This window comes from Parambassis ranga, chromosome 20, assembly GCF_900634625.1.
Source record: "Parambassis ranga chromosome 20, fParRan2.1, whole genome shotgun sequence".
NCBI lineage: Eukaryota > Metazoa > Chordata > Actinopteri > Ambassidae > Parambassis > Parambassis ranga.
In genome coordinates, this window is record NC_041040.1 from 10,184,937 (window position 1) to 10,212,436 (window position 27,500).

The 27,500-nt window shown below is 42.7% G+C and overlaps 2 protein-coding genes across 3 annotated transcripts in view; both read right to left on the minus strand.

Annotated features, from left to right (window-relative positions):
• Window positions 1-17,249, minus strand: part of plxdc2b (plexin domain containing 2b) — a 68,886-nt gene extending 51,637 nt beyond the window's left edge. Inside the window, exon 1 of the mRNA XM_028432627.1 lies at window positions 16,739-17,249. Within this exon, the coding sequence (XP_028288428.1) occupies window positions 16,739-16,835 (97 nt within the window). The 5' untranslated portion in view covers window positions 16,836-17,249. The remainder of the gene's footprint in view (window positions 1-16,738) is intronic.
• A 7,131-nt stretch (window positions 17,250-24,380) lies between these two features.
• malrd1 (MAM and LDL receptor class A domain containing 1) overlaps window positions 24,381-27,500 on the minus strand; it is a 40,812-nt gene continuing 37,692 nt past the window's right edge. Inside the window, exons 29-33 of one of the 2 annotated variants that reach the window (XM_028433105.1) lie at window positions 26,872-26,963; window positions 26,658-26,754; window positions 26,507-26,567; window positions 25,321-25,431; window positions 24,381-25,220 (exon numbers count right to left, since the gene is read on the minus strand). In XM_028433105.1, the coding sequence (XP_028288906.1) occupies window positions 25,137-25,220; window positions 25,321-25,431; window positions 26,507-26,567; window positions 26,658-26,754; window positions 26,872-26,963 (445 nt within the window). In that variant the 3' untranslated portion in view covers window positions 24,381-25,136. Of the gene's footprint in view, window positions 25,224-25,320; window positions 25,432-26,506; window positions 26,568-26,657; window positions 26,755-26,871; window positions 26,964-27,500 lie in introns of both variants that reach the window. The other variant, XM_028433104.1, reaches the window with a different exon arrangement.

Below are 27,500 nucleotides of genomic sequence, written 5' to 3' on the forward strand. Positions count from 1 at the left end.
CCATGTTCTGCCACTCTGGGCTTCATTGATCAAACTTAGGGGGCCTACATCCCTGACAGAGCCTTGGCCAGCTTCTCCCTCTTTCTTTCTTACTTTTTTAAAGGTATTCAGCCTTTACCTAAGCACCAATATGTAAAAATATTCAACTGCATTTATAGCACAGGAGTATTAGAAAGTAAATCTACTTTATATAGGCTATAAACGTACAAAATGGAGAGAAATATATCTTGTTTATTTTACACCATTTGTTGCAAAAATTGCTTTTCACATATCACTTCAGGGCAATAAATGACAGAATACTGGAGAGTCACCTGGCTGAGAAGAGAGCCAATGTCAACCTGCGTATTCTGACCACTGAGTCTCACTTGTGATCTCCTCTTAGTTGGACACAACAATCAGTTACGGGCAGCTCTCCTCTAAATGGATCTAGGTTCTTGCCATTGACTACATGTGAATAAATACTGCAGTGGTGTGCTGGTCCGTGGATGTAAAGGGACAAATTCTCCCTGTACTGGCTGTCAGGAAATCCAGGCCTGTCAGCTCCTTAGCAGCTCTCTCAGAGTGCTGTCCTTTGTGGCGCTCCATAGACTGTATGTATGTGAGAAGGTCCCCCTGGTTAATTCAGGGCTGACTGTCTTTCCCAGGACACTTCTGGAGGACATATTCAGAGAAAAATGCTTTCAGACTATCACCACAAAGAAGTGGCCACGCCTTAATAAAACATGAAAATCTCCCTGCGCTGATAACCTGAAAACCTTCCACTTTTTTTACAAACACATCAGGTGGAATTACGCTTCTGCTCAGAAACTGGTGAGCAACAATACTCTGAAATATTCACAGATCATGTGTCAAGATAGGGTGAAAAGCAGGTTCCAAACGGCAAGACAGCGTCAAAAGGTGTTTTTTATAAAAAGCGGCCAAAGTCCCTTACGTTGATGGGAGGCTGTGATGAAGGAAAACAGTGAGAGGGGAGCTGTCGGAGCCACTGTGCAGCATGGAGGAAAGGCCTTGAGGGGGCTGAATGCTGGCTGAGTCACTCAGATACAATGAGCTGCTGTACCTGCAGCAGACACTATCCTCTGACTTCACACCACCTGTCTCTGAGGATTCACCCACAGGAGAGACATTGCCAAGGGCTTTACAGGCAAACAACACAAGCTCTATTACTCAGAGACACACAGGGAGAATATGCAGCGCTCCACCTGACAGGGAGGTAGTCTCCTGATGCAGCTGTGTGTTTTTTTTAATGTGGGTCTCTGGAGCAGATCAAATTTGTCAAAATCAGATGATTATCTGGAGGAAAATGGAGGCCATTTAAGCCGTAATTTCACCCAGCAATCCTTCATCTGCATCTAGAATGTCTCAAGCGTATTTCTGTCCTTGGAAACAGAAGACAAAGTTTGTGGTTTGACAAGTAAAATAATTGCAGCATTAGCATACCATTACTGGCTAGCAGGGAGACAATAGATCAACCAGACTTCTCTTTGGTCCTGTTCCAAATGTAGCTCTAAAACCTGGCAGATTACTTACATTATACCTCTCTTTCTAATTGATTTCACATCACTCTCTGACTGGACCTCAAAACTTAATAGAAAAAAATAATTTTAAAGCCATTGATCTTGATGTAAAATGCAAAACAGTACTGTCTCACTTCAGTGGGAACTCGGCCTGTATCTGTTATACTAAAAGGAGAAAAAATCGAATAAGCTCACAGCTACACTTCTACGTCCTGTTCTCTGGAGGTGCAGCCTAATGTGATGCCAGGTATAGGTTTTGTGTAGACCTGTTCCACAGCAGCACATGACCAGCACTGTGTAAAACTGCATAATGGTGCTCCTGACTATTTTACAGAGTCCATAAAGACAGCAGAGTCATGTGCAGGGCTTGTTGTTCCCTCTAATCAATCTGCTGCGTTGTGTTTATGACTGTCAGCTGGGGAACTGGGTCACCGCCCAGACACAGACCTGCAGAAACACGCCAGACAGCTGCATCTCTTGATCTTGGAAAATGACCTTGACTAACAAGCCTGTCCTCTGTGCAACAGCTGACGTTGAAGAAAAACTTTTATTTTATGCAAATGATCAGAGATATATCATGAGGCCATGAAGTGAACACCTGGATCAGAAGACACGGACTTCCGCAACACTACAAACACACGCACACAGGTTACCTCATTCATATGCATAATAAAGTGCAGACAGGCATGCAGATGCACATTCTCACATCAGACTGTCATGTGCTACTTTGTCCTTTCAAGGTAACTGGCAGACAGACATTACATGTTCAGAGTTTGGCATTCGGATAATTTAATGTATGCACAGGCATGGCATTCAAGCTTTAAGAGGCTGCAATCAACATAAAACAGAAGAAGGAAAACAGACAGGCGGGTGATTTCCACGCTGCCTTAAGGCTCTCCTGTTGTTTACCTCTGTCTTCTACAAGTCAATGGGTCTAGTCTGCCCTGCAGTGAGGCTCGTGGTTGTGGCTGGTGCATTAAAAACGGCTGCTAGTTTCTAATTTCCTCTGATATTTCTGCTGGTGTTACACTAATTTTACAAACCTGTGTATATCATAACACAGTACAGGAACAACTAGAAAAAGTTACTTTACTGTTTTTTTAACTGCTTCCTTAATTGGTGTGAAACGTGTTTTATGGTAAGCTCGGAGGAGTCAGGGTGCCCAGCCAAGACATAGTTTAGCACCACCTCAGTAAAAGGCAAGATGCCATGCTTTAAAAGAACCCTACGTGAGGGCACTTTATTTATAATGAAACACCTACACTGAGTGTTATGCAGAAAAAAATAAATTAACATGTTCCTGTCCAACACAGCTGAAGCTATCCAGAGCTTAGGAAGGTCAGCGTGTTCAGTGAATAACAAAAGCTTCACATCTGCAGGAGGAGGAGGAGGAGGAGTATGGAAACATAGAGTTGGACAAGACATCTGTATGAAATTCAGCTTTTTATGACAACAGTAGAGGCTGTGGAGCGTGGGCTCTGTTTGCCTACAATGCGATTGTGTCAACGGTTTCTGTTTATTCAAGTGAAAGAATGGAAGCTAGAAGGAGTAGAGGGGGGGGGGATACAGAAGAAGGTAAACAGCATCTAAAGAGTCAGGCAGTCAGGGAATACTGCTGACACATGAGAAACACTGACAGGCTTACTTGAATCCTTGAAGTTGACCTTTGACCTCTCAGATAGCAACTTGAGCTCCACTATTTCTGTAATGCACTATTTAGACTGTATGTGTTCTGTTCAGATGACCTTTAGAGTTTACAGCCATGAAGCAGCAGAAGGATCCTGCAGCCTGACTCAAGGTGACTGACGCTGGAGACTCTCCAGCTGTTTGCTCCATGAGCTCAGACCCTCTGCAGCTCAACTCCATGTCCCTCTGTTTATTGTCCATTTTACAGAAGGAAGAGAGGCTCTTTTTTCCAGACAGATGTGTATTGCTACTTCCTTCCATCACTCGAAATGCCAAGTTGTGGAACAGCTGACGGAAGCAACAGTAGAGTAATATCTGACCAGTTCTAATAAAGTCTCATCGTCTCAGAGCTCCCCAAGGAAATTCTCCAGAAATCTAAGGGAATCCTCCAAAAACTCAAGAACCAGGCAGTTGTAAACAACATGCCATTTGACAGATTAAGTACACCCACAATCTGAGATAACCTGTGACCATCGAGACAATCAGGCTCTAGTAGTGGTGCCACTCCATAAAGAAAGTCGCCTTAACAGACAGGGTCAAATTATCACCGTCAATCACCCAGCAATCCACTTCAGCCGCTGCACAGAAGTGGGACAGAAGGGTGTCAGGGAGAGGGGGCCTTTCATTACCTCCCTGTCAACGTGATTGTAGCCTCGTATCAAGCCGGATGTGTTGCCTGTCATGTCTCGGCTGTGACCTGTCACCGCAAATCTGCCACGGGACACAAACGCCCTGAGGTGAAGCACAGAAGTCCCTGCGTCACTCAGACCAGAGGCGGTGATTTACCTGCCTGCCTGGAAGCACATTACACAGATACGACCAGAGGTGCAGCAGACATGTACAGACAACACCAGCACACACAAAGTGAACTTCAAAAACAAACCCTGACAGTAAGCTGCGATCAGTTCAGTCACTTGTGTGTGTACTTTACCTGCTACTGTACATTTTCAAATCAAATCTTTACATTAGCTAAAAACACGTCTTCAAACTTCTAACTTCTTCATAATTCAATACACAAGTACATGTAATTAAACACAGTAATAGTCAGCACCTAGCAGGTGGATGTACGTATATACATGTTTCTTGTGTTGTTGTGTACAAGTGTACATATGAACTTCTATGAGGCCCCTAAGTCAAGGAGTTTGGTGTTTACTTATAATACTGCCACATATATCAGCTGTAATAAAGAAGAGTCATAAAGCTTTATGTGTTATGAGCTTATAGATTTAGAGTGCAACGGCTCAGAGCCCAAACAAATCCAAACAAGCACTTTTCCTTTAAAAAAATTGACAAATTTTATGAGTCTCCATTGACCTTAACAATCCTCGAAGTCCCCTAAAGCTTTCCTGTCAGTGGTTTTCTGCTCTAAACAAAGATTTATCACAGAATGTTCAGAATCTGTCCCCCGCAAATGCCAAGGGGAAAACACACACAGCATGATGCCAAAACTGCTCAACAATAAGTTGACAAAATGGTTTCGGATGTGACACAGAAAGTCATCTGAAGCTTTTAAGCTGTCCCATTACATTACCAGGCAGTGTAATTAAAAAAGACATATTTACAGCATTAAAGCTTTTCATTCTGAACATCTGTCTTACAAACCTCTTTAAATCAATTAGCCTCCTTTGGGACTCTAAAGGGCCTGTACAAAAGCTGTAAAGGTTAAGAGGCCTTTTTTTAATCCTGTATTTGTCTATTGATTAGAAACCTTTCCCTGCACACTTGTATTTATATTTGCCTATGAGCCAGGTATTTGTCCAAGCTCAGTTGGTGAGTGCTTTATTTGGCCATAGGCCGACACCACAGTGTTAATGTGTTTGCCTCCCGCTCACCCAGACAGTGAGATGAATTTAGCCGACAGGCTGTTAAGTCAGGCAGCCAGATAGATAGAGGTCTTTTTGCTGCCAGAGGAGAAAGGTCAAGAGTCAAGTTGAGGGACATACAATCATCCCGACTGCCTGCCCTGTGTCTCTCTGTTCTTCTGCTCTCTGACTCATCTATATTTAAGTGCTGTTTTGCTTCTTAGCAGTCACAACATGCACAGAGGAATGGTGGACCTTATCTAGTCAAGCCCTTGTATTACTCACCCTGGGTCTAATAAGTCCTGTTTATCTTAATACAGCTCCATACAGTGACATTATAAACAAGTGTGAGGCAGCAGGTTCGGTTCAACGGGACTGTGTCCCAGCTTGCACAGTCCCAATATCAACCCCGTTCATTACCTCTTGATTAACTGGAATGCAGACAATCAGGATTCAAACCGCATTAAAACCAGTCAACAAGCTCCAACACTCTGATGATAAAAAAGTCATGGGCGGAGTTATGTGGAGCCCGTTATCCTGCAGGTTTCAGTGAGAACTTTCCTTTAAGAAGGACGTCCATACACAATATCATAAATCTGGTCCAGAAACCCTCAGACCAGTGTGTTTTAAGAGGCCCACTCTGTTAGTCAGAGTGATTTTAGTCAGATATTGATTCATATCCTCTTTCTTCAGTGTGCTATTGATTTTCAGGCTCTTCATCGACTTGGCGTGGCAGCAGGTGAAGGACAGTCAGCTCACCTAAACTCAGATGACAGATGACACAGCTACAAGGACCCAGCTGACATGTGTAAAAAAACTAGAGCAGTGAGAATAATGAGAATAAAAAGACAATGTGGGAGCAGAAATGAAAGATGGAGAAAATGAGGAGTTGAGCTAAGGCACATGGGGGGTGTGGATGCAGCCGCTGTGGCAGTATTTTCAGATGTGACTTGTGAGAAGAGAAGGCAGACTGGCCTCTGCTTAGGTTAATAAAAATACATCTTCAGACAGGGGCATTCTGGGCCGCCCTGCAGTAGCACAATCATTAGAGCTCGACAGCTAATCATAAGTGACAAAGGGGCATTAAGCAGCAGCAGATACAGGCTGCATCCAGGTAAAACACAGCAGGCAGCTACCCTGCTGCTATATGTTCATTCTGTCTGTCCGCCTGGTTTTTTATATTAGTTAACAACAAATCTTCATGAAAGAAATGCCACATTTGGTCAATAATAAATCCACACACAGTTACGAACAGAACATATATGCAGTGGCGGACTTTTACTCTTACTGTATGTCCTGGGTTCAGTTCCCAAAACCAGAAGGCAAACCTTTTTTTTGGAACAGAAAGAATTGTCAGAATTCGAACTTTCCTATTGCACCTGAAGGCATCAAGTGTGAATTATTATTATATTGTTATTATAATGTAAATTAAGCTTAATTAATTTTATGGTCACACTGCCCTATACAACCAACAGTCACATGACAACAAAGTTAAGATTAATTTGCAGACAGACTGATATTCTAAGACCAAGAAATGACACTAATACCTATTAAACTTAGCAGGTAGTAAACACACAGATCCGACCTTTGTCTGTGCATCAGTGAAGCTCTGAAGAATAATCCCAAAATAACCCGTCACCTCCATGTGTTTACAATCTGCGAGTGTAGTTTTAACCTAATTCGGGACTTACACATGCACAGATATACACACAGTGACAGGCATGCATGTACGATTGACAGCCTGCACGTGCATACACAGATGTGTCAGTTCTGACCTTTCCATAACCCCTCCAACTCATCCTGCTCTAATTGATTGCAGAGATGATGTGTACACAATAAAACACAGTACTTCCGTCAGCGTATGATCTGATGTCTCCTCTGATCTGAGCTGATCCTCTGAACCACTGTGGAAAACACTCCCACAAACTCTCTGCATGTGGCTCTACATCTGCTGGGACAAAGGAAGTCTTTTGTTTTTACAGTAAATACAGAAACTCCTGGTTAACTGGAGTATTAGTGCTGCTTTCCTCCTTTTCAACACAGCTCTGCTCAGTCCAGAGCAGTCATCACATTAAAAGCAATGATTGAATAAGGCAATGTGACATTAAAAAAACGTGTGGTGTCACAGGCAGCAGTACATTTGGCTTTGTAGCAGCAGAGAAGTGATAGATCGAAGTAACGGATAGAGGCTTTCAAAGGAACCCAGCACGTCTGCCATCCATTTGGGTAAGGCTCGTATGGGAAAAAATACAAGATCAAAAAACTCATTTATATTCATATCACCACCCCTCAATTTCAATTTGGGCTCCTTGTCGATATATGGGATTTTCAGGGCATATATCACTGGTTTGGCAGCTGTCTGGAACGTTTCATATTTGACCCCCCCCATTCAATATGTGCCGCGAAGCAGGTCTTTCATTTTTAAGCTAAAAACAAAGCAGAGGAAATATATATATATATATATATATATATCACCACATAAATTAGAATTACATCCACGTCATTTATGACTTCAGTATAAATGTGTTTGGATGAAGCTGGGTTGGCAGCGAGCAGTTACAATGATGCACAGTGTGTTGCCGATATCAGGTGACGAGGGAACGGGCCAGACGTTTTAATCAATAGTTGGGTCTCTTCAAGCCAAGACACATAAACGCTTGTGGCTGCTGTGGGAGAGAGGTGAAATGATAAAACCGCTCATCATCACAACCGAAATAAACAGTTACACAAAATGAGCTGAGAGGGGAAAAGGTGATGTTAAATGTTTTAATGTTTAAACAGCAGCCCTGAGGAGTTTAAATGTAATTTAAATTAAGTGAATTTTTTGTGTCTGTTATTGTGATTTTGATGTGTTATTTTTATTTTTTTGGCCTCTCGTGGCCTCCGTAGATTTAATATATAACATATAAATCTGTCACTCCAGTGATTGCATGGGTTTGCCCACCTGGTGGAGAGAAGGTCACATTAACAATAAAGTGCCTGCACTAATTTACTTGCTATGTAATTAGTGAATTTGGTAGAACAGGAGTCAATTATGACTTTATGATGCGGTCATGGCTCCTTTCTGAAAGTTCCTCTGTAATAATGGTTTACCGTTGTACTCGGGACATTGTTAGCTGCTTAAAATGTGTTGCTGGAAACAGCAATAGATTTCTAACAAAGAGCAGCTCAGCAGAGCAACGGAGATGTGCAAATATTCAGAGACAAAAGACCTCTCAGCAAAAGGAAGGGAACTATTGAGAGCTGCCTTCCCATTTAACTCCACCTGTATCTCACAGCAACAACAGCAGGGAAGGAAAAGCATAATGAGACATATTCATCCCCACTTATACACATTTGTATTTGTGTGTAATAGAGCAGTCAGACTGAGGCTTACATACCAGCCAGTTTAGTGCTCACAAAGCCAAACCACAGACTTTGATCTATTGTGGCCATTAAAATGATGTGTTGCTGCCTTTGGGATCATAACATGTGTACCCTTCTCCACACCCAGACTCTCTCTGATATCAGAATGCTTGTTCTGGCACGAAAACACAATTACTTCCTGCAGTCAGTGCAGCACAGACCTCTGGATTAAGACCCGAGAGATTTCAGTTACCTGAGCAGGGCATGAGAACTGCTACCGGTCTCTCCCACTTTCCCTCCATTCACACACAACAGCACTTTGCAATTCATCAACACAAAGACTGAAAGCGAGCCTTTGTTCCTGACTCTGCGCTGAGCTCCGGGAGCAACTCTCAGCTAGAGAGCACTGGCAGGTAGACACGATCTGAACACCAGGCACAAACTTATCCATTTACCAAGATCACTTGTTGATTTTTTTGGTTTGGTTTAACTTTTTGTCTAATTCAGAAGAAGAAAAATATTTGTATATTTGTATATGAAATTTAGGAACACCTTGACCTCGATTTACAAGCATATTGTGGGGTGCAGTAGACACCATCTGATGCATGGGTTTTCCCTGGATGGTACCTTTTACCATTATGCTAAAAGGACATGTTGCCAAACTTAACACATTATGCTCCATATGATTGTATTGCCCGACATCGTCCGATCATGGGGCTGATACAGCCACAAAAGTCCAAGTAAGGAGGTAGGTTAGGGTTGGTGGGGGGTCTATGTGGCACAGCAGACTTTACCTAAAGTGTCCAAGGTTTGGGTCTTCTGACAATGAGAGCTGTTTTGTGGTTAGCTTGTGGTAAGTTTCGTTTTTGGCATAAAAAAAAGAACTGATTAAGGTTGGGCATTAAAAACAGAGTAAGGTTTTGGGTAAAGATCCTTTTAAAACTCATAAATTAACATTTAACATTAAAAGTAGCACCTGTCACCAGGTTACCACTATCCCTACTCCCATGAATACATAGAAATAAGCTCACATGTTCTATTTTTAGGTACTGAAATACTGACCTCGTGTTAGGTTTTCCTTGTAAGGATGGGCCATATTTTTTCCTGGTAAGGCACAGATCCATGTGGTGCAAAAGGACAATGTGTTGCAACTCCCATTAAAAAGGATTGGCCAAGTGGCCTCCTGTTTACAGCTTTAGGATGAGCTCAGCGTTACGAGGTCAGACAGCTGGAGTACTCTGGTCCAAAACTGTGAGCTCCAAACAAAAATCACTTTGACCCCAAGAAACCTCTACTAGCTTCCGAGAAGACTCCCTTTATCCTCCTATTCCTGGCAGTCCTGATTCCTGAAGGGTCAAGTGATATAGACGGGTGCCAGCAGAAAGCGTTACAGACTGTTGGATCAGTTGAATCGCTATGACTCATTTGAGGAATGAATTACCAAAACAAGTTTCAGAACAATGTTAACTTCTTTCCAGCAGCTACAGTGACAGATGACGATGTCCAAATGTAATCCCCTGAAGCTGCAGGGCCCATAAATCTAAATGAGTCAAGCAATGGCATTCAACCCACCAAGCACATAGAACAGTTTTCACATCTTAATGGTGTGTTCTGTCAGTATACACCACATTGTGAATGCTGGGTGGCAAACAGATAACAACTTTGATGCTGTCATCAAAGTCTCCTCCTGCAGAAATACACTGGTGGCTGTAAACCTTTTTGATTTCACCCAAAAATGCTCTGGCCTGTCAGAGTCTCACAGTCTGCGTTGCACAGTGAAAAGCAGTTGCTGCGGGGCATACTTGTTCTTTGTCAGGATGAGTTTGCCGGGAAAAGAGAAACTTCTGGACAGGGGACATGGAGACACTTTTCGGGCAAAGTAACAAAGGGAGCGCTGTTGGACCTACAGCAAGTAAACACATCAATGTCTTTGCGGATTCACCGGGCACAGTTCAAAACGACATTTGAGCCATCTCCAGTGTTTACAGCTTTAGCGAGCTAATCACTGCAAAGTCTAGGAAGGACAGGGCAACCAACCGAAGGTTATAAAACTGTGATTGAGGTTTTTTTGGAGTGGCCATGCTATACATAAATGGACCAATAAACAGATCAATCTATGTTTGTCTAAGAAGTCAGGGTAAATGGGAGTATGCTCACTGACAAACGAATCAATAAATGAGTTTCATGACCAACCATTAGCTAAAAAATAGCCATGCTTAGTTAAAGAATACGTATACCAAGTATTCAACTTTACATATAGTGTTACGAATATGTGCGGTGGGAGCCCCCTACAGGTTAAAACCCAGTTACTACAGCTGTCATGTGATCTGTGTAATAGACAGACATATGCTACTTACATTTGCAACATTATTAATCAAGCTAATGCTAACCGCTGCATTTTGGGGTACCAAATCTTTCCAGACAGCTGAATTATGGCACACATGTATCGTCTGCAGCTAATCTTAGCCCAGACAAACATTCTTCATCTGCTGGAATAACTATGAAAGTACCGCTTCCTTTATCCTCCGTTCTGACTACAGCCTCCATATGCATCGCTTCATTAGGAGAGCAGATCTAAATGGCAAGCATTGCCAGTCCTTGTTAGGGGTTTGGCAAGAGGTCAGTTTGATGAATCAAAATTAGACATCAGTGCCAATACAAAACTGAAGCTTTGGCCCAAAGACAAAAACAACTCATACTCATAACTCAATTTTTAAAGAGACATGTCTGAAGCCAGATTTTATTTTAACGAAATAAGACAAACCTCTGAAATGTTTCCACTATTCCTTAAAATTTAAATAAACTAAAATTCTGACCGGCCTTCAGAGCCAAGTTTCAGTCTGGATTCAAAAAAGGTCCCAACAGCAATTCCTCCTTATAATGTATCTACCTCCCTCTTTCCTGTGTAAAGTTGAAAAAAAGAGTTAAAGTAAGAAACCAGTGGAAGCTCTTGCATGAACACAGACAAACACAGATACAAAATGTGAGAGGCGTAAGCATGTAGCAGCATGCCATGAACCCTGTGAGTGACACTTGTTTTTGTGGGACAAAGCAAAGCCGCCACTCCTGCTGGGTTTAGGATATGAAGCCTGCTGCAGGGTAGTGTGATGGGCTCCTCCACCGGGCAGAACACCTTATCTTCTTCCAGCATGCCTGGACGGCCTGGAACATTACGCTCTCTCCTCCTCCTTCGTGATAGCACGTTAACGCTTTGTGCCCCTTCTTCTTTCAACTTTCTTCAGCGAGCGCGTCAAATCTGTGGATTCTTCCCCTCATGCAGGCGCTGCATGAAAAAGCAGCAGGGACCGTACATAATTTTCACATTTGAAGAAGCTGCTTTGTGTTATGATGCACAGCTACACTAGGGGCACCTGCTGGGGCCTGGGTGTTGAAAAAATGACTCAGAAATAAAATTCATTCTGTAACACCTGCAATTATATTCTAATCTCCCAACAGACACAAATAAAAGGACTAAACGCCTCTCCAGCGACTTTTATCAAGCATGAAACAGCCTCTTCTGCGTTAACCATCATCACTTCTTCATGATGTTTTAACACAGATTCCTGTTGCAGACCTCACAGCTGAATGACAACCAGCCATCCAATTTATGCCGTGTAACACATAAAATCCAGAACCAGAACAATGCTGCCTTTAAATATCAGACACTCGCTGGAGTGTATCAGGCTTACAGGTGCCAGCGCGTAACCCCTTTAAAACCTGCTGTGGTTCAATGAGTCGCTCAAAGCATTGTGCACGGACATCAAATCAGCCACCAGTGTTCACCCATAAACCAACAGACCAGCGGTCCTCACACAGAGAAAAGAAAGAAACATGAAAAACACTGTGCATGTGAGCAGCATTAACACGGACCAGACTGACTTCAAAGGCAATAACGCACTCAAATAGTCCAGATTACCAATAGAGCTATATAAAGTACATTAGTGGTGGTGCAGATATGTTGTAGCTACATAAAGGGTATCATGGTATTGTCACAGAAAGTAATATAGAAATATCTTAAGACTCATCTGAACAACTCCTGCAACCTACAAAGCCTTGACCTGAGAGGAACGTGAACCCTCCAGCTGATGGAAGACACTAATACATGCTAGGCGAAGAAGCTATCCCATGAGAACGCCTCACTCTTCTCACTTGTTCTAGTTCCAAAACAAACGTGGACGTAACTGGCAGCCTATGCTGTTTGGATGCCCAGCAATTTGCCCCTGAAAAGGCCAAAAATAGGAGGAAAACAGCACAGAGTTTGGCCAAGATCCTGGATGCAGAGGCGTGTAGGACTGTGGGGGACTAGAGGAGAGCCAACTGTTGCCAATTCACGGCTTGTATAACCTATAGGTAGGTCACATGAAGCCACATGTACAGTTACACTACACGTTTAATAATCCTTTGCTTAAAGTTCCTGATTTTTGTTGCACCATTTAAATAGAATAAGCACAAAAACAGGTGACAGGGTTGGATTCTTGGCACACTGGCAATGGAAGATGTTTTCTTTGCTCAGTGGAAAATTATCTGCTGAAAAACAAGCCATCATTTTCCACTCAGTTTGGGCCACATCTATTTCCTGGCATGCCTAGTTTGTATCATTAGCATAGAGAAAAACAACAAACCCACACATATTAAAACACTGCTCACAATAACTAAGATCTGACTACTTTATATATGAATTCAATAGTTCTCCAAAAGCCACATATTTTGCACCCAAAGGAACAATTTCCCATCATTCCTACCATTTATTCTGGTGTTAATCATCCCTCTCTACACCTCAGTGCCATATTTTGTTGTGCCATATTCTGTACTCATCAGTACAGAGACACTTTTCTCCTCCCTCTCCTCATTATCTCCTCAAACTTCCCCCCTCTAGGCAAACAAAAAACACAACCCCTCCCACCAAAATAAAAACTATTTACTGGTTCCACTCCACAGCTGATGATCTTGTATTTCTTGTATATGGCAGCATCCCTCAGCAGAGTCAACAGGAGGAGCAGATAACACCCTGCCTGTGGTCTACTGGCAGCTTTGCAGTAGTCTGTGGAGAACGAATGATTATCATGCATGGAAAATGCTTGTCATCTCTCACTGACATGCAGATCCGTAATGCTCTAACCATCACAAGTCTCCTGCCTCTGACCTTTTCAAGCATTGCTTGATAGACACGATTTTGGACAGAATTCTGCTGCTCTGAATGGACTAAACGAGCCTCAGAGAGAAGAAGATGCCAGGCAGTGATTACTGCAGCCTGGAAGACGTGATAACTCAGTCAGAGCACGGCAACAATTGGAAGTGAAGGAGCTTTTGAACCACATGAAAGACAATGAGAAAAAGCCTAAAGAGGAGCTTAACTGCACTGGGCATCATTAACTAGTGGCCTCTTTGCTCTTTGTTTCTGAGCCTATTGAACTCTGTGTGGTGCTCCAGCCCTCTCAGGCTGACAGACTGAGCTTCTTCCCGGACTTAAAGGGGCGGGGGAGCTGGGCGACAAGGGCCAGGCGTGACTAATGCAGGAACCTGGTGCTGCTGTTGCATGCTGGTAAGGGGGGGCGGTATGGCATGGCCCGCTGTTGCCGCATACAGGGAAGCACAATAAGCCAAGCCGCTGCCGCCGCCACCCCTCCCTGTCTGTCAGCCCTTCATACCACCCCACCCCCGTCATCCATTCATGGCAACTCCTTTCAGCAGGTCATTCAGAGGGCCAATAAAGAAGCTAGCTCATTCTGTCCATTCTGAAATGTGCAGTGTCAGAAAGGGGCTGAGACAAGGGGGAGGAACGGCGGGGGTGAGATTCCAAGGAGGCTTATAATCTCCTCACTAAAGGAGACCGAGCTGGACCTCCCATTTTTACATCTGCAGACACTTGTCTGCATGTTGGGAATCATCTCTAAAGTATGACAAAGACAAAAAAAAACATTTGTCATAATCCATCTAGAAATAAAAGTGTTGTGAGACTTGGTACTGCTGATCCTCCAATGCCAATAAACCACCACAGAAGAAGAGGACACACTGAGGCAGTGCAAAAACTTTCTGTACCCCAAAGGACTGTGAGGGTCAGGAACCATCACTAAAACTGTGCTAACTAGCTTGAAAACATATGCCGTAATATGTCCCTGTACACTGGCTGGCAGGTGTAAACGACACGCAGAGGGCTGGTGCCGAATCAGGCAAACCTGAGTGTCTGCATCACGGTGTCCAAACGTTTCAGCTGCTTCCTGTCTACACTACAAAGATTCCAAATATGTTCCCACTGAAACAAGTTTTCCACAAGGTTAATCCTGGAAAGTAATGTTTTTAAAAACAGCCATATCGTTACACACAAGGCAAAACAAGCGGCTTCTGCTTCACGTACACGTTCATTTCACTATTTCCATTTGCACTTTGTTTCGATGGATGCATCAGCTTTTAAATATCATCATAACATTTTTGTTATGTTTTATCTTTTATATAAATGTTACTGTTGTGCTATTATAAGAATCTCAATGTGGGTATTGGAGCCAGTTTACACCAGCTTTTACTGCTGTTACACTATCAGATCAATTATCAATTCTTCTTCAGCACTCAAATAGTGTAAACTGCATCAGTTGTATACTAGATGTACAGTACACAAAGTTTAGGTATGGAAATCTCTACAAAACAAAAAAAATGGTATCAATATCATAAACTCAGATCTGTGCACACACCTGTGATGCCAAGAAGAGGCAAATATGATTCATTACTCAGAGAAAATAACAAAACTCTTCGCATGTTTCTCTGCGGCTAACTTCGCTATGCGCCTCTGGGCGTGTGTTTCGCATGACTTCAGAGGCACATGCTGGCAGCATGATGGATGAGGATTGTGCGTTGGAGCCAGAGACGTCCACATCACTGCAGCCTGTGAGTGTGTTAACCCTCCCAGCATCCACGACGAAATGAAATTCCACACACAACCACAATCTTAGCACATTAACAGCCCTCAGCACAAGCTTTTAAATCAGACCACATCATTACACGAGGCAGGACTTTCTCTCTCTCTCTCTCTTACGCTGTGCCTCTTATTCCCTCTATCGCACATGCAGACGCTCTCCAGACTCTAGTGGAACATCTTTTTTTCCACTGTGAGAAAAGCACAGCAAATTAACCCCCAGAATCAGCCCCAATTTTGTGAGAGTGCAACGGCTGAGTGTATCATCACAGACCGGCGGACTGAAAGCTTAAAGAAAAAAAAAAGCTCACAGGATGTTGTGTAATTTTGCCCAGATGTTCTCCACAGCTCATCTTACAAATAAAGGCAAAGGAGCAGAGAATGAATGCTTCAACCAGTCTTCACAAATCAGGAAGATTTTCAGAGTAAATGGTGCATTATATCTTCCCAGTGGACGTGCAGGGAGTGGAGGAGTCCACCTGTGCTCTATTAATACTATCTAAGGAAGTACAGGAGCTGAGGTCAGTCTACAACAAGGGAAGCACCTCGACCAGATGTCTAAAAATACTGTCCTACATACAGGGGGACAGCAAGAGATGGAGTGATGGAGACAGGAAACAACAACACAAATTCCAGGTTGTGTGAAGGCGACAAATCAAAGTGATGCTGATAAATGAGCCCAGGCCAGGCCTGCAGATTGATTGAACTCAGGATCAGTACAACTGTGGAAAAAAAAACATGTGTGCGTTTGCTGATAGCGTCTCTTCCAAAGAGAGCCACACATTCCTGTAACACTGTGCTCTGCACTCACACACATGCGAGTTTAATTTACAGTCACTGTCAGCGGATGAACATTTCTCTAACCACTATGTGATACGTGATGAAAATCTGCTGCCAGCAATACAAGTCCTCCCCTGGGGGGCAGAAACAAGAGCTGGCCTGTGTGAACAGACCCTGAAGCTGGCATGAAGTTCATCCACCGAGCTGCTGTGGGGATGGACGAGATGTGAGATTAGGATGGACTATTTGGGTCACAGTGAGGACATTGTTCAGTCTGGAGCACCTGAACTATCCACTACCTCTCCTATAAATGTGTTAAAAGTTGCAGATGGGCAACACTTCCAGGTCACAGGTGGGGGGAGGGAAGAAGACAGGCTTTACTGTACATTACTGTACAGACATTTTAATAATAAGCTCAGCCTGTATGTAAGCAATTAGGAGCAGCTAGTGGTGAAAATATGGTAATAAGTCTTTGATGTAAAGAGGAAGTTAGTAGGACATGGATGGAAGCCTCCTCCAGGCTAATGAGTCCCAAACATATGAAAGCAGAAACAGCCTGGGGGAGTCCGTCCTGAGACTTTCTGCAGCAACAAACCATGCAAACTCCACCTGTCTGCACCACTTCCCCTTTCTTTGTTTTGCACATGGACATGCATCAACTTCCTGTCGTTCACAGATTTGTAACTGAAGTGTTTTCTTACCGTCACCGGCGCTGATCTCGCCCTGCGCATTCCCCACGCACTGCAAAACTAAAACAACTCCAACAGCGAGAAGGTTGAGCGTCTTCACAGCCGCCATATCCAAGTTGCTGCTGCCGATGTCTTCTCAAGATCCCGGTCCGTGTTTCTCATGCACCGACAGCGCTTCCCCCTCGGGAGAGGACTCCGTAACTCTCCTGCCTCTCCTGCTGCTGCTGCTGCTTTTTAAAAGGGAAACCTGCCCGCGCTGCGCCGAGCTGCTTTTTGTTCCAGCGTGCGCCACACTGCGCGCTCCTGGGCAGCAAACACACGCTCCACTCCAAAATAAAGCAAATTAATGCGAGAAAAAGAAAAAGTTCAGCGCGTAAAGGCGCATCTCAGCACACCGCCGGAGAGCCTGTGTGTGTGAGGGTGTATGAGAGGAGACTGAGAGCGCTCCTGGAGAAGACGGAGCGCTCTCCTCCCCGTCATCAACTCCTCAGAGCCAATGACTCCTCTCCTTCTGTTTGATGCTCCACGCGTGCAGAAGGACCTGGAGGAGGCACGCGCTCACACAGAGCTGTGGGGTCACATTTTACCTGAACATGATCTGCTCCTAGTGACTGGTGTGGACAAAAGCTGCGTGCAGAGACTGTTTCTGGAGCTGATTGTTGACAAAAGACTCTTAGAGAGGCTTGTTATTTTTTTTTTATAAAAGATAATCTGACGGGTTAAGGCTCCAGTGAGAGAGGACTCCCATCTTCCTCTTGTTTGTCTATAAATAAATACATTAAGATTTGAATACTAATTCTGTCCCCTCTCACCTTTCCTGTACGGCCAGGTGACTGTACCGTGAGAGCGCCCTCTTCAGGTGCAAGGTGGAGTTAGACCAGATCTATTTGGATTGCAAAAGTCAAAAAAAGAAAAAAAAAGAAAAACACCTCTGATATTACCCAGTGTACACTCTGGCACTAGCTGCGCTAACATCAATAGATTTGTCCTTGTCCTGAAATAATGTCTTTACATTGTGTTACACTCTTGAATGTTATTTATCATATCCTTAAATTAACAAATGTACAAATTGTACCTTACTCGCATCAGGTTTCAAACGTCATTCTCTGATGATCCATCGGTACAATTTAAACACAAATCCAAACACAGTCCGTCAGTGCTAATTTGTGTAACAGGAGTAAAGCATCTATTTCTTTTTTTCTACAAGCAGTTCCCATAAAATAAGAAAATATGGTGGAAGTATTAAACCATTAAAATCATGTTCAGTATATTTTCTGAGCTGTTAAAGTAACCACAGGGTCTCTAGCACCACAAACACTTTTACATTTGGGATAATAGATGGATATAAATCATGAAACAGTCCCTTTTTTTATAGTGACAAAATCCTGAACATAAATCTCGACATGCATGACCAGATGTATGATGATGATGATGATGATGATGAACCCTCCTTTCTGCATGTGTGTTTTCACTTTTCTCACAAGCAGCCAGACATTGATTAAGCTGAGGAACTTGGAAACCTCTCATGTGAGGGAACATTTCTTTTTTCTTTTTTTTTTCCCAAGCCTCTGCACTTGGGACGGCTCACCATACTTTTTCTTCCTCATTGCTAAGTTGGCGCTTGTTTAGCACAGGAAGGATAACTTGGACCACATGCTTGTTCCAATTAAGACACAAGCTGTGGGGAATTTAGGAGCTGCACCACAGTCATGGAAAAGCTTAAGAAACCCTTACATGAATGACCTCTTTTCTAATTTGCTTGGCAGATATGTTTAAAGCGTCGTTTTGCTGTACTGAAAGGGTTTTTGTTAGATAAGTTGTAAAGATCTGATGACATAAGTATGCTGTGGATGTCTCATAGAACACAGATCAATATGTAGCTATTAGCTCCATAACTTTGTAAGTACTTTGATTATCCTCAGAGGCCAGTCAGAATCCATCTCATTATCTTTACAGAGTAGTAAGTGCCAGCAAAGTGGGAGCCACTGTGGGAGGGTGTGGATTTGATTCTGCACTATATGAAGGCTGCTCCGTGACAGTGAAAAAATGACATCAGAAGCACATTATCATAACAAAATAATAAGACAGGGTGGAGACATGTAAACATTAAAATGTGAGCATATGAGGGACCTCCAGAAAGTGATCCACAGAGCATTGTTACTGTCAAAATAATGTCCACTGAGCTCATTCTTCAAGTCTGAGGGTGTCACATCAGGAGACTCTGCCTGGTGCTCCTGGATGGCAGCCATTACCCCTGTGGCCTTGGGATGGATTGTGCACACTATTTGCTAGTTTTCCACACCAGATTGTTTTTTTCTGATAGCTGTCTGACAAACCAGCATTGTAGGCAACTCTGATAGTATGACTCTTTTCCAGATAAGTACATCCTTTAAACCCCAGGAAACCGACACCCTCACCTTGGTGTGGACCTCACTAATTTGACTTCCCTGGGAGATAGAGGGTCTGGGGGATTCTCACAGCTGATTCTCCTTCTTCTCTGGTTAGAAGTGGGGGACCCAATAAATTCCTCAAATCTTCCTCAAAAATGTCAAGTTGTCCCTCTGCATGCTCCTCATCATGACCAGCGAGTTGACACGTTGATCATTTGGAGCTCCATCCATCCACTTTCTGAACACACTTTGTCCTGTACTACAGGGTCAAGGGGGGACTTTGAGCCTATCCCAGCTATCAATGGGTAAGAATCTAACAAGCTAACATGCTCACTCCACAGTTAACCTAACCTGCATGCCTTTGGTATCTGGGAGAAAGCCAGAGTACCCAAAAAAGACCCACACAGGCCCAAAGAGGACTTGCAAACTCCACACAGAAAGGGCCCAGACAGACTTAAACCAACGGCTGTGACGCAGTGCTAACCACTGCACCACCATGCTGCCCCATCATCTGGAGTTAGTTCTGAATAACTGCATGAACACGTTTATGAGAGCATTTAAAATAAGTAGCCTTCAGCCTCTTCATTGTATTAACAGTATTTCCACCATGTCTTTGTGGAACTGCATGAAGATCAATGTTCTTTGTGGTGCTGACTTGCAGTTTTCAATTACCCAAAACAAACTCAAAAACAACTTTCGACATAATCCCTCAAAAGTACATGCACATGTAACAAGAACTGTGATGTGTCGTGGGAAAGTCTGCTGATTTCTGCTGTCTGCTGAAGTGCTGACAGAAGGCTGGAATCGGTTGATACAGTTTTTTTTGTCTGACCTCTTCAGTGGTGGAGATGAGGATGTGTGAAAAGTTATGAAAACCCAAGATTTTGAGGAAGTAGGAAGAAGAAAGAGTGACTGCTTTGACGTCTGTTTTCCTTCCTCTAAAATAGCTCTGGGAGACATTGTTATGATCATAAGATAAATAACTGCTGACAGTGGCATAGTGTCACTTTCACTTTCTCACGTAAATCTCCATCACCCTTAGCACGATTCAGTCAACACACACCTCCTTTGCAGTCACGGCATCACATCACATGTCGGCAGAGCAAACACAAACAGGCCATCCCTGGTGGGAATATACAACAGTGATATACTCCCTCATAAAGGGAGATTGCTGCTGACATGCAGTGCGGCCATTTAAGCTGTAAAACATTTCTCAATCGGATGCAATCCAGTTATGAGGATGTGGTGTGATTTACACACACACACTCAGCAGCTCCAACCCAGCAGCTTAACCATCACAGTGCTCGAGACTCCGCGGCTCTCCGTGCAGTATGCAGCTCTAATCACCTTGTTCCACAACTACAGCAAAAACACGCTGAGCTGACCACTCTGAAAGTATCCCAAAGCTTCATCTGCCAGTATCTGTCTTTCTCCTTTCAGTGTGATGTGAAGCAGGATCAGTCACAGATGCAGTGAACTTTTGCTTGGCTGGAGACCACACCACACACTGCCTCCCCAGGGCGACCTGAAAGAGCATCAGAACGTTTGTGACGTGATTCCTGAGATGAAGTGGGAGGCTTCCAGTGACATCAAGGCTTTTAGGTCTGAGGATGGTGGCATGTGTAAATTTTCCAGTGAACGCCCAGAGTTGTTGAGCTGTACAGCAACTTGTCACCGCAGCATTTATGACATTTGGCCACTTAATAAACAGAGAACAAAGAGGCTGTGTGCCTGTCAAGCACCAAAAAGAGAACAAGTCCCGGGTTGTTTTTTTCTTTCCATTGAAGCATAACTCATTATTGCCTTTTCTGTCTCACTAACATTAACAAGAGCTGGAAGATTTGCTTTAAAGTGGAAGCTTAAAAACATTTGCTCATCCGCACAAATTCAATTAAAAGGAAACTAATAATCATGAATTCAGCTGAATTTGGATACAAGTACACAAAATACATCAAGCTATTGTGAATGCTGCAAACACACGGAGATGGATCACAAAACAACCTGAGCGACTTCACCTCAATCTGACATTTCCAAAATTCCACATTCCAAATACACAAACATTTATGTTTTAGATCTGCACAAAAAAACAAGCTTCTCTTGTGTCAGACTGCCAACACAACTGTCTGGTGTTTACACATTGGATGCCTAAAAAAGTGCCTTTATTTCCAATGTTGCATACAGTTTCTTTCCTCCTTTGCTGCATCTGTCTGCTACCTTTGGGTTTTAGCATAAACTCTGCATTAGACAGTCCTATTTTTCTGTGTCAGATTTCTTTCTTCGAGATTTCACTGTGAATATCTAAACAATCAGACACCAATGTTTTAGAAGGAGTTCTATGTTTATAAAGAAGCTATTTATTAGAAAAGTCAGGTTCATACTCAAGCCTGAATATGAGATGGAAGCCGAGGATGATAGAAATAACAAAGAAGAGGCAGAAGTTACGTGAGTGTGAGGGTTATTCAATATATATATGCAGCATGCCGCCTTCATGCTCCAAGAGTCTTACCCATTGGAAAAGTACTCATCTAGCAAAGTGGTCATATATTGATTAACTTGTAATGAGAAATGTATTTCTATTCCACAGCCAGATAAACTATGTGCAGAGGCACAATCATTTTGCAGGAAGTTGTTTGTGTCATGAAGCAAACAATCAAGAATAAATGTTGATGAAGAAAATAATGAACAAAAATAAACTTAAAGTCACTGATTAAGCAAATGTTGATGTACTATGTATGTATGTTCATTACCTCTTCTCCTCCTTCTTCTCCTTATGAGAAGTGTGTCCTGAATTAAATTGAAATGACTGACTTCTCTGTCTTATATTTAGAAGCTTAATCAAGCATCAATGATGAAATGCAGTGGAGCATGAGACTGGTAACTATTTACAGCACATCAGAATAAGAAGTGCATACAACACCCCTTACTTTATCCCTTAAGTCATAATGAGCCTTTACTGTCAAAGACAGGAAGCAGTTAAGGTACAGATAAAATGCTTTACAGCCCACACACCACAAGAGATCCAATCAGAAGCAGTGTGTGCCCTCCGCAGAAGCAGAGACCTGAGGGGGGTATCTGTAAACTCAGTGATGAACAGTCAGAGGACAGCCATCAACTCTTGCAGCATACAGAGAGAAGAAACAGACATTTTCCTTCTGCACTCAGCCAGACAGGATGAGAGAACCAATTCTGAGCTATCATAACAAGGACAGGGGGTAAAGTGCACCTTGACCTGTCAGGGCTGGATGGCCAACCCCAGTCCCCAGCTGCAGCAGGAAAGGAAAGTGGGCTCAGTGCTGTGATAGCAAGCTGACAGTGACAGCCCAGAATGAAAGGACTCAGAAATGGATGAATAGTTATGTAAATCATGCAGGAGTCAACTGTGTTTCAAGACTAGAGTCCTTGAAGGTTAGCTGAACCCTACAGGAGCGTCTTTTATTATAGGGGCCACTTGGTACAGGGAGGTACACAAACAAAACCATGACCTTTAGATGGACTCTGCTCTGTGATTAGCAAAACTGTGGCAAACAATAGCTCCGGTGAGAAAAGCTGACTAACGTTGCTTCACCAACAACGCAGGGACAAAGGCTGGTGGCGTGTATCAGCTCTCCCTGCGTGCTATTCATCAGCACAAATAACGAAGCTACCAGAGAGATGTTCACCCAGACCAAAAAACAGTGATAGCTGCACATTCTCAGTCAGCAGGCCATCATGTGAGAGTCTGCAAGCTAGGCAAGGCAAGTGGAAGGCGGCTTTGTGTGTGCATGTGGTGGCGTGTCAGTGGGAATGGTTTTTGTGTATGCCATTGATTGTTGTATTGTTAGGGCAAATGTCAGTGGGGGGACACAAACAAACATTGATGCTGAGGCAGTAAAAAGGCTGAGCCGGTGGTTTTGAGATTCAGAACAGGACATAGCCTATAACACGCACTGCTGGGCAACAGTGCCAATTATTGTTATAGAAATACTAATTTCCAATTAATAACTAGTACAAAAATAGGAAGGTTTATGCGCTTGCAACACAAAATCTGGATGGGTTATATCTGTAATGAATGAATTGGTAAATCACTGTTGCAAAGGCCATATAGGATGTAGAAATGCAAATATTACTCAGTATTTGGACAACCTTCAGCTGAAAACAGTTTGTGCAACTTCTCTCATTTAACATTTTCCCCATCATTAACTCCTTGTCAATTCCTCCTCCTAATGTTAGCTGTTTAGTTCTCACTGTGTTTCCTTCTAAGACAATTTAACAAATTCACAGACCGGTCTTAGCTCAGTTTGGACTAATTATGATTACTGCCTTAAGGCTTCAAACAGTGGCTTAACAGTGCCAGAGAAAAGTCAGAGAGTATCTGTCAAGCGACGCCACAACAGTACAACAGAGAAGCCTCTCAAAGACTGAAATTGATCCTGTGGCCCACTGATATAGCTCTGACGCAGAATCCTTCCATGGACTCAGCAAAGACTCCACAGTGATAGAGAACCAGACAACAGTGACACTGAAGACCATGTGCATCTAAAGAGCATTAAAGATTCATGATATGAACCAATATGAAGAGACAGTAGTGCGCTTTGATGGGTTTTTTGACTAAGTGCATGGACTCAGAGCACTCACACATTTACCTATCATCCATTATAAATGGTCATAAGACTGCAGCAACATGAGAGACAAGCATCAGAGCCCAAAGCCAAAAGTGCCGTGATAACAAATAACCAGGCTATTAACATTTAATACGTCTGTTCCGTGACAAAGGTATAGAGAAGATGTTGTTCTTTGTAGAAGATGAATGTATATGTGGTGCACTGTTATCATTGAGGTTTCTGTAAAACACCATGTGTCTGAGGCTGGTCTCCACAGCAGGATCATGTAGCTTATCCAGCAGATCACTGACCAGGTTGACTAAACAAACACAGACACTGGCTGCTCTGATTCTACTTCTATTGTTGGACTGAGAGAGACCTACATGCTACTTCAGCTCACTTGCCCTTGCAGTGCTGCTTTGTGAGGGTCTGGTTCACAGATAGCAGGTTTGCATGATGACATACCCAGAAAGAGCAATAACTGAGCACTCCTGAAACTTACAGAAGGCTGCTTTGACTGTTTATCGTCCATCTGCTCTGTGCTGCTTGATACACAGTCAGTTTACACCACACAACCAGCAGCTGCAAGAAGCCGGCCCATAATGGAATTTAATTTGCAAATAAAAACAGGGGCAAACTATTTTATTTGCACTTGTGAGGATTAAAAGATCTAATGAAGTCAGGACACAGTTTAGAGCTTCAGCATTTAAATTCAGCTAACAACTGGATTTTTTCTGCTTTTGCCAGCACAAAAAAATAATAATAAAACATTAATCACCATTCCTAAGGAACCCAACAACCTTCTGAAAGTGAGGTGGCGGAAGCACTTCAGTAATAAACTCCTACACACTGTTGACTTATTGAAGCAAATGCTACTAAAAAGAAAAGATACATATTGGCTACAATTTGCAGGTTTGTAAAGAGAAGATCAATGTCACAGTCATATGTGTGCAGTAAGGTAGCAGGTTAGTTTACAATGAGTGTCAACTCTCAAGTCTGAATTTTGACATTTTGTACAGATTAAACAAAAAAGAAACAAGATTGTTTACCACTGTGCTGGATCTAAGCTAATCATTTCCAGTCTTTATGCTAAGCTAAACAAAGTCACCAGGACCAATATAAGTTATTGATCTTCTCATGTTTCAGCAAGAGAAGAGCTGCTGTAGATACATCTCCATTTATGTCCACCTCTCTAAGAAATTCTCAAATATTAGTAGTTTTCATTTATTACATTTACCTCCCACTTGGCCCCTCAGCAGGGACAAACTCATTAAGAATGTGTAAACAGAGTTTGACCCAGATCCACCCCAGTGTAAATACCTAAAGTTCATTAGTGATGACCGAATGGTTAAAACAAGTTAAAATGTCCTTAGATTTGAGCAGGCCGGGTCTTTGTTCTGCATCTTTACTAAAGGTAAAATACAAAGAATAGTCAGTTTTTTATGCTTTGCAGCTTTTGTTGTCAGCGGAGCAAGTGTACAAGGGGTTGGAGAAGGACAACTTGGCGATTTTCCAGTTTGAACCCTGCTGTGGATAAATGCACACAGAGACACATACATCACGTCACTGATGTCTGCACAGATAATCAGGGTAAAGGCACGCAGCCTGAGCACAGACACCTCACCTCCTCCTCCTTCTTCTGCCAGGGGTAGACGCTGATGGAAAGCCCACAACCATCACGCCTCCTGGGGTTAACACTGGGACAGCCGTCTGGTCTTTTATCTGGTGTCGGGAGCTGAGGCAAAGAAAAATCATGTACACTGGTTTAAAATTAGATGAGCTCTATTGTTGGAAAGTGTGTAAAAATGCAGACGTAATTAAAATCAAATTGACCCGTTATGCGTCCATAATTACACTTCTAACCTCCATAAAACATCTCATCATCTTCCGGAGGTGGAATAATCATCACGGCTCTGTAAAAAAACTGTTTGAAGCCGATCTGTCTGCATCATGGAGATATGAGTTTACACCTACACCTCACTATTTATAGCTGCGTCCTCAGTGGCAGCCACATGAAAGCGAACATGTTCAGACATGCCAATACAGACAGAAAATACTGAAAGTACATTTAATACACATTTATTTCTGTGATAATTTTTGTCAAGGAATATATACACTACCACAAACAGCAGCAGCGTTTAATCCATAATATTCTCCACCACCTCACTGATATTTGTAGCTCTCTACAACAGTGAATTTTATTTATCCACGCCCATACAGCTAAAAAGCCCTGTGTGTGCTCAGACAATCATCTCATTCATTTTGGACTTCTATTCATACACGAGCCATTATCCAAATGGAATAGCTCTGATTGTATCATCTCCTGCTCTGGGATCTTTTTCTGCAATCACAAGAATAACAGCAGAGGTCAGAATGGCAGGAAATAAAGCACACGGTGCGTTGACAACAACAGGCCCAGCTATGTAATATAGCACACTCTATTGGCGAAGTCTCTTATTATTATGTGATGTTTGTTTTAGGATGCATTAGAAAAATGGTTGTTTTCATCAAAATAAATTTGGCTGTACATGTAAGATAGTCTGTGTGTGTGTGTACCATATATATCATTCAGATAAACACAGTCAGGTGAGAGGTGCACACGATCGCAAAATCAATAATCCAGAATCCAAAAAATCTAATATAGCAGAAAGGCTTGGCAATCACCTTCTGACTTCGTCTCATGTTAAACCCACTTATTGAATAAATGTGAGTCCAAAGGGGAGAAAAATGAGATTTGTATAGATTTGAGAAACCTGATGCTGCTCAGGATGAATTTGTTGATGATTGATTGAACATTTCTGTGTGCTAACCTCTGCCCTCCAGTTAAAGCCCGGGATATCCATCACCCCATAGTCCATCGGGTCTGGCTTTCTATGGAGCCAGCATACACACTCATTATTATCATCATTATCATAAACATCGTCAGAAAAAAGTGACATTATTATTGACATTTAAACTCACATTAAGCAGCATTTTTGCTTGTATAAAGCCAGAACACACACACTGACTCCGGCTACTAGCAGCAGTAGCCCCGAGCTGATGATAATGTACACAGCATCTAAACAAGAGTGAGATATTCAATTCTCCTTTTAACAGGAGAGACATTAACTGAAACAGTAATTAGCAGGTGAGACGGTTTAATAGAGGTGAGCGGGGAACTGTGTTTCTTCATTACCGATCTGTGTGTCGCCCGGTTTGGGCGATGAAGTGAAGAGGGGCGGTTTCTCCTTCACATGGCATCGGTTTCCCGTCCATCCTGGAAAACACCTGTGATCAGACACAAAGAAACAGACCAAAAAATGTGAAACTGAAACTTTACTGATGTTCCTACTGCTACAGTAACATCTGGCCAAAAAAAAACACAAAATAACAAGTATATCCTATTACTATGTGCCATTAGGCTATTTAAACAAACCAAGAAACCACACACACAAAGTGTAGCTTATTTTGAGTCAATCTCACACACACATCCTGCTGCAGGAAATACCCACTAAAGTACCAAATGTGTACTGATCCACAACTAAAAATAGTCCCAAATAAAAGCATCACTTACTCCAGTTTCCATTTTATGGATGAGTGACTGAAGCTTGAACTGAACCTCACAAAGCACTGAGAGACCATGGGACTTGTTAACCACGTATGCCAAGGTTAAGAGTTAAAACTGATATAAAATAAATGATGCTGAAAACAATAAGCAGAATAACCACTTTGTGATTGTATACTTCCACAAATCATTCAGGTTAATTTTCAGACTGAATAAATGCAGTGATGCTGATCTTTGACCTCTTGGACATACGTTTTTTG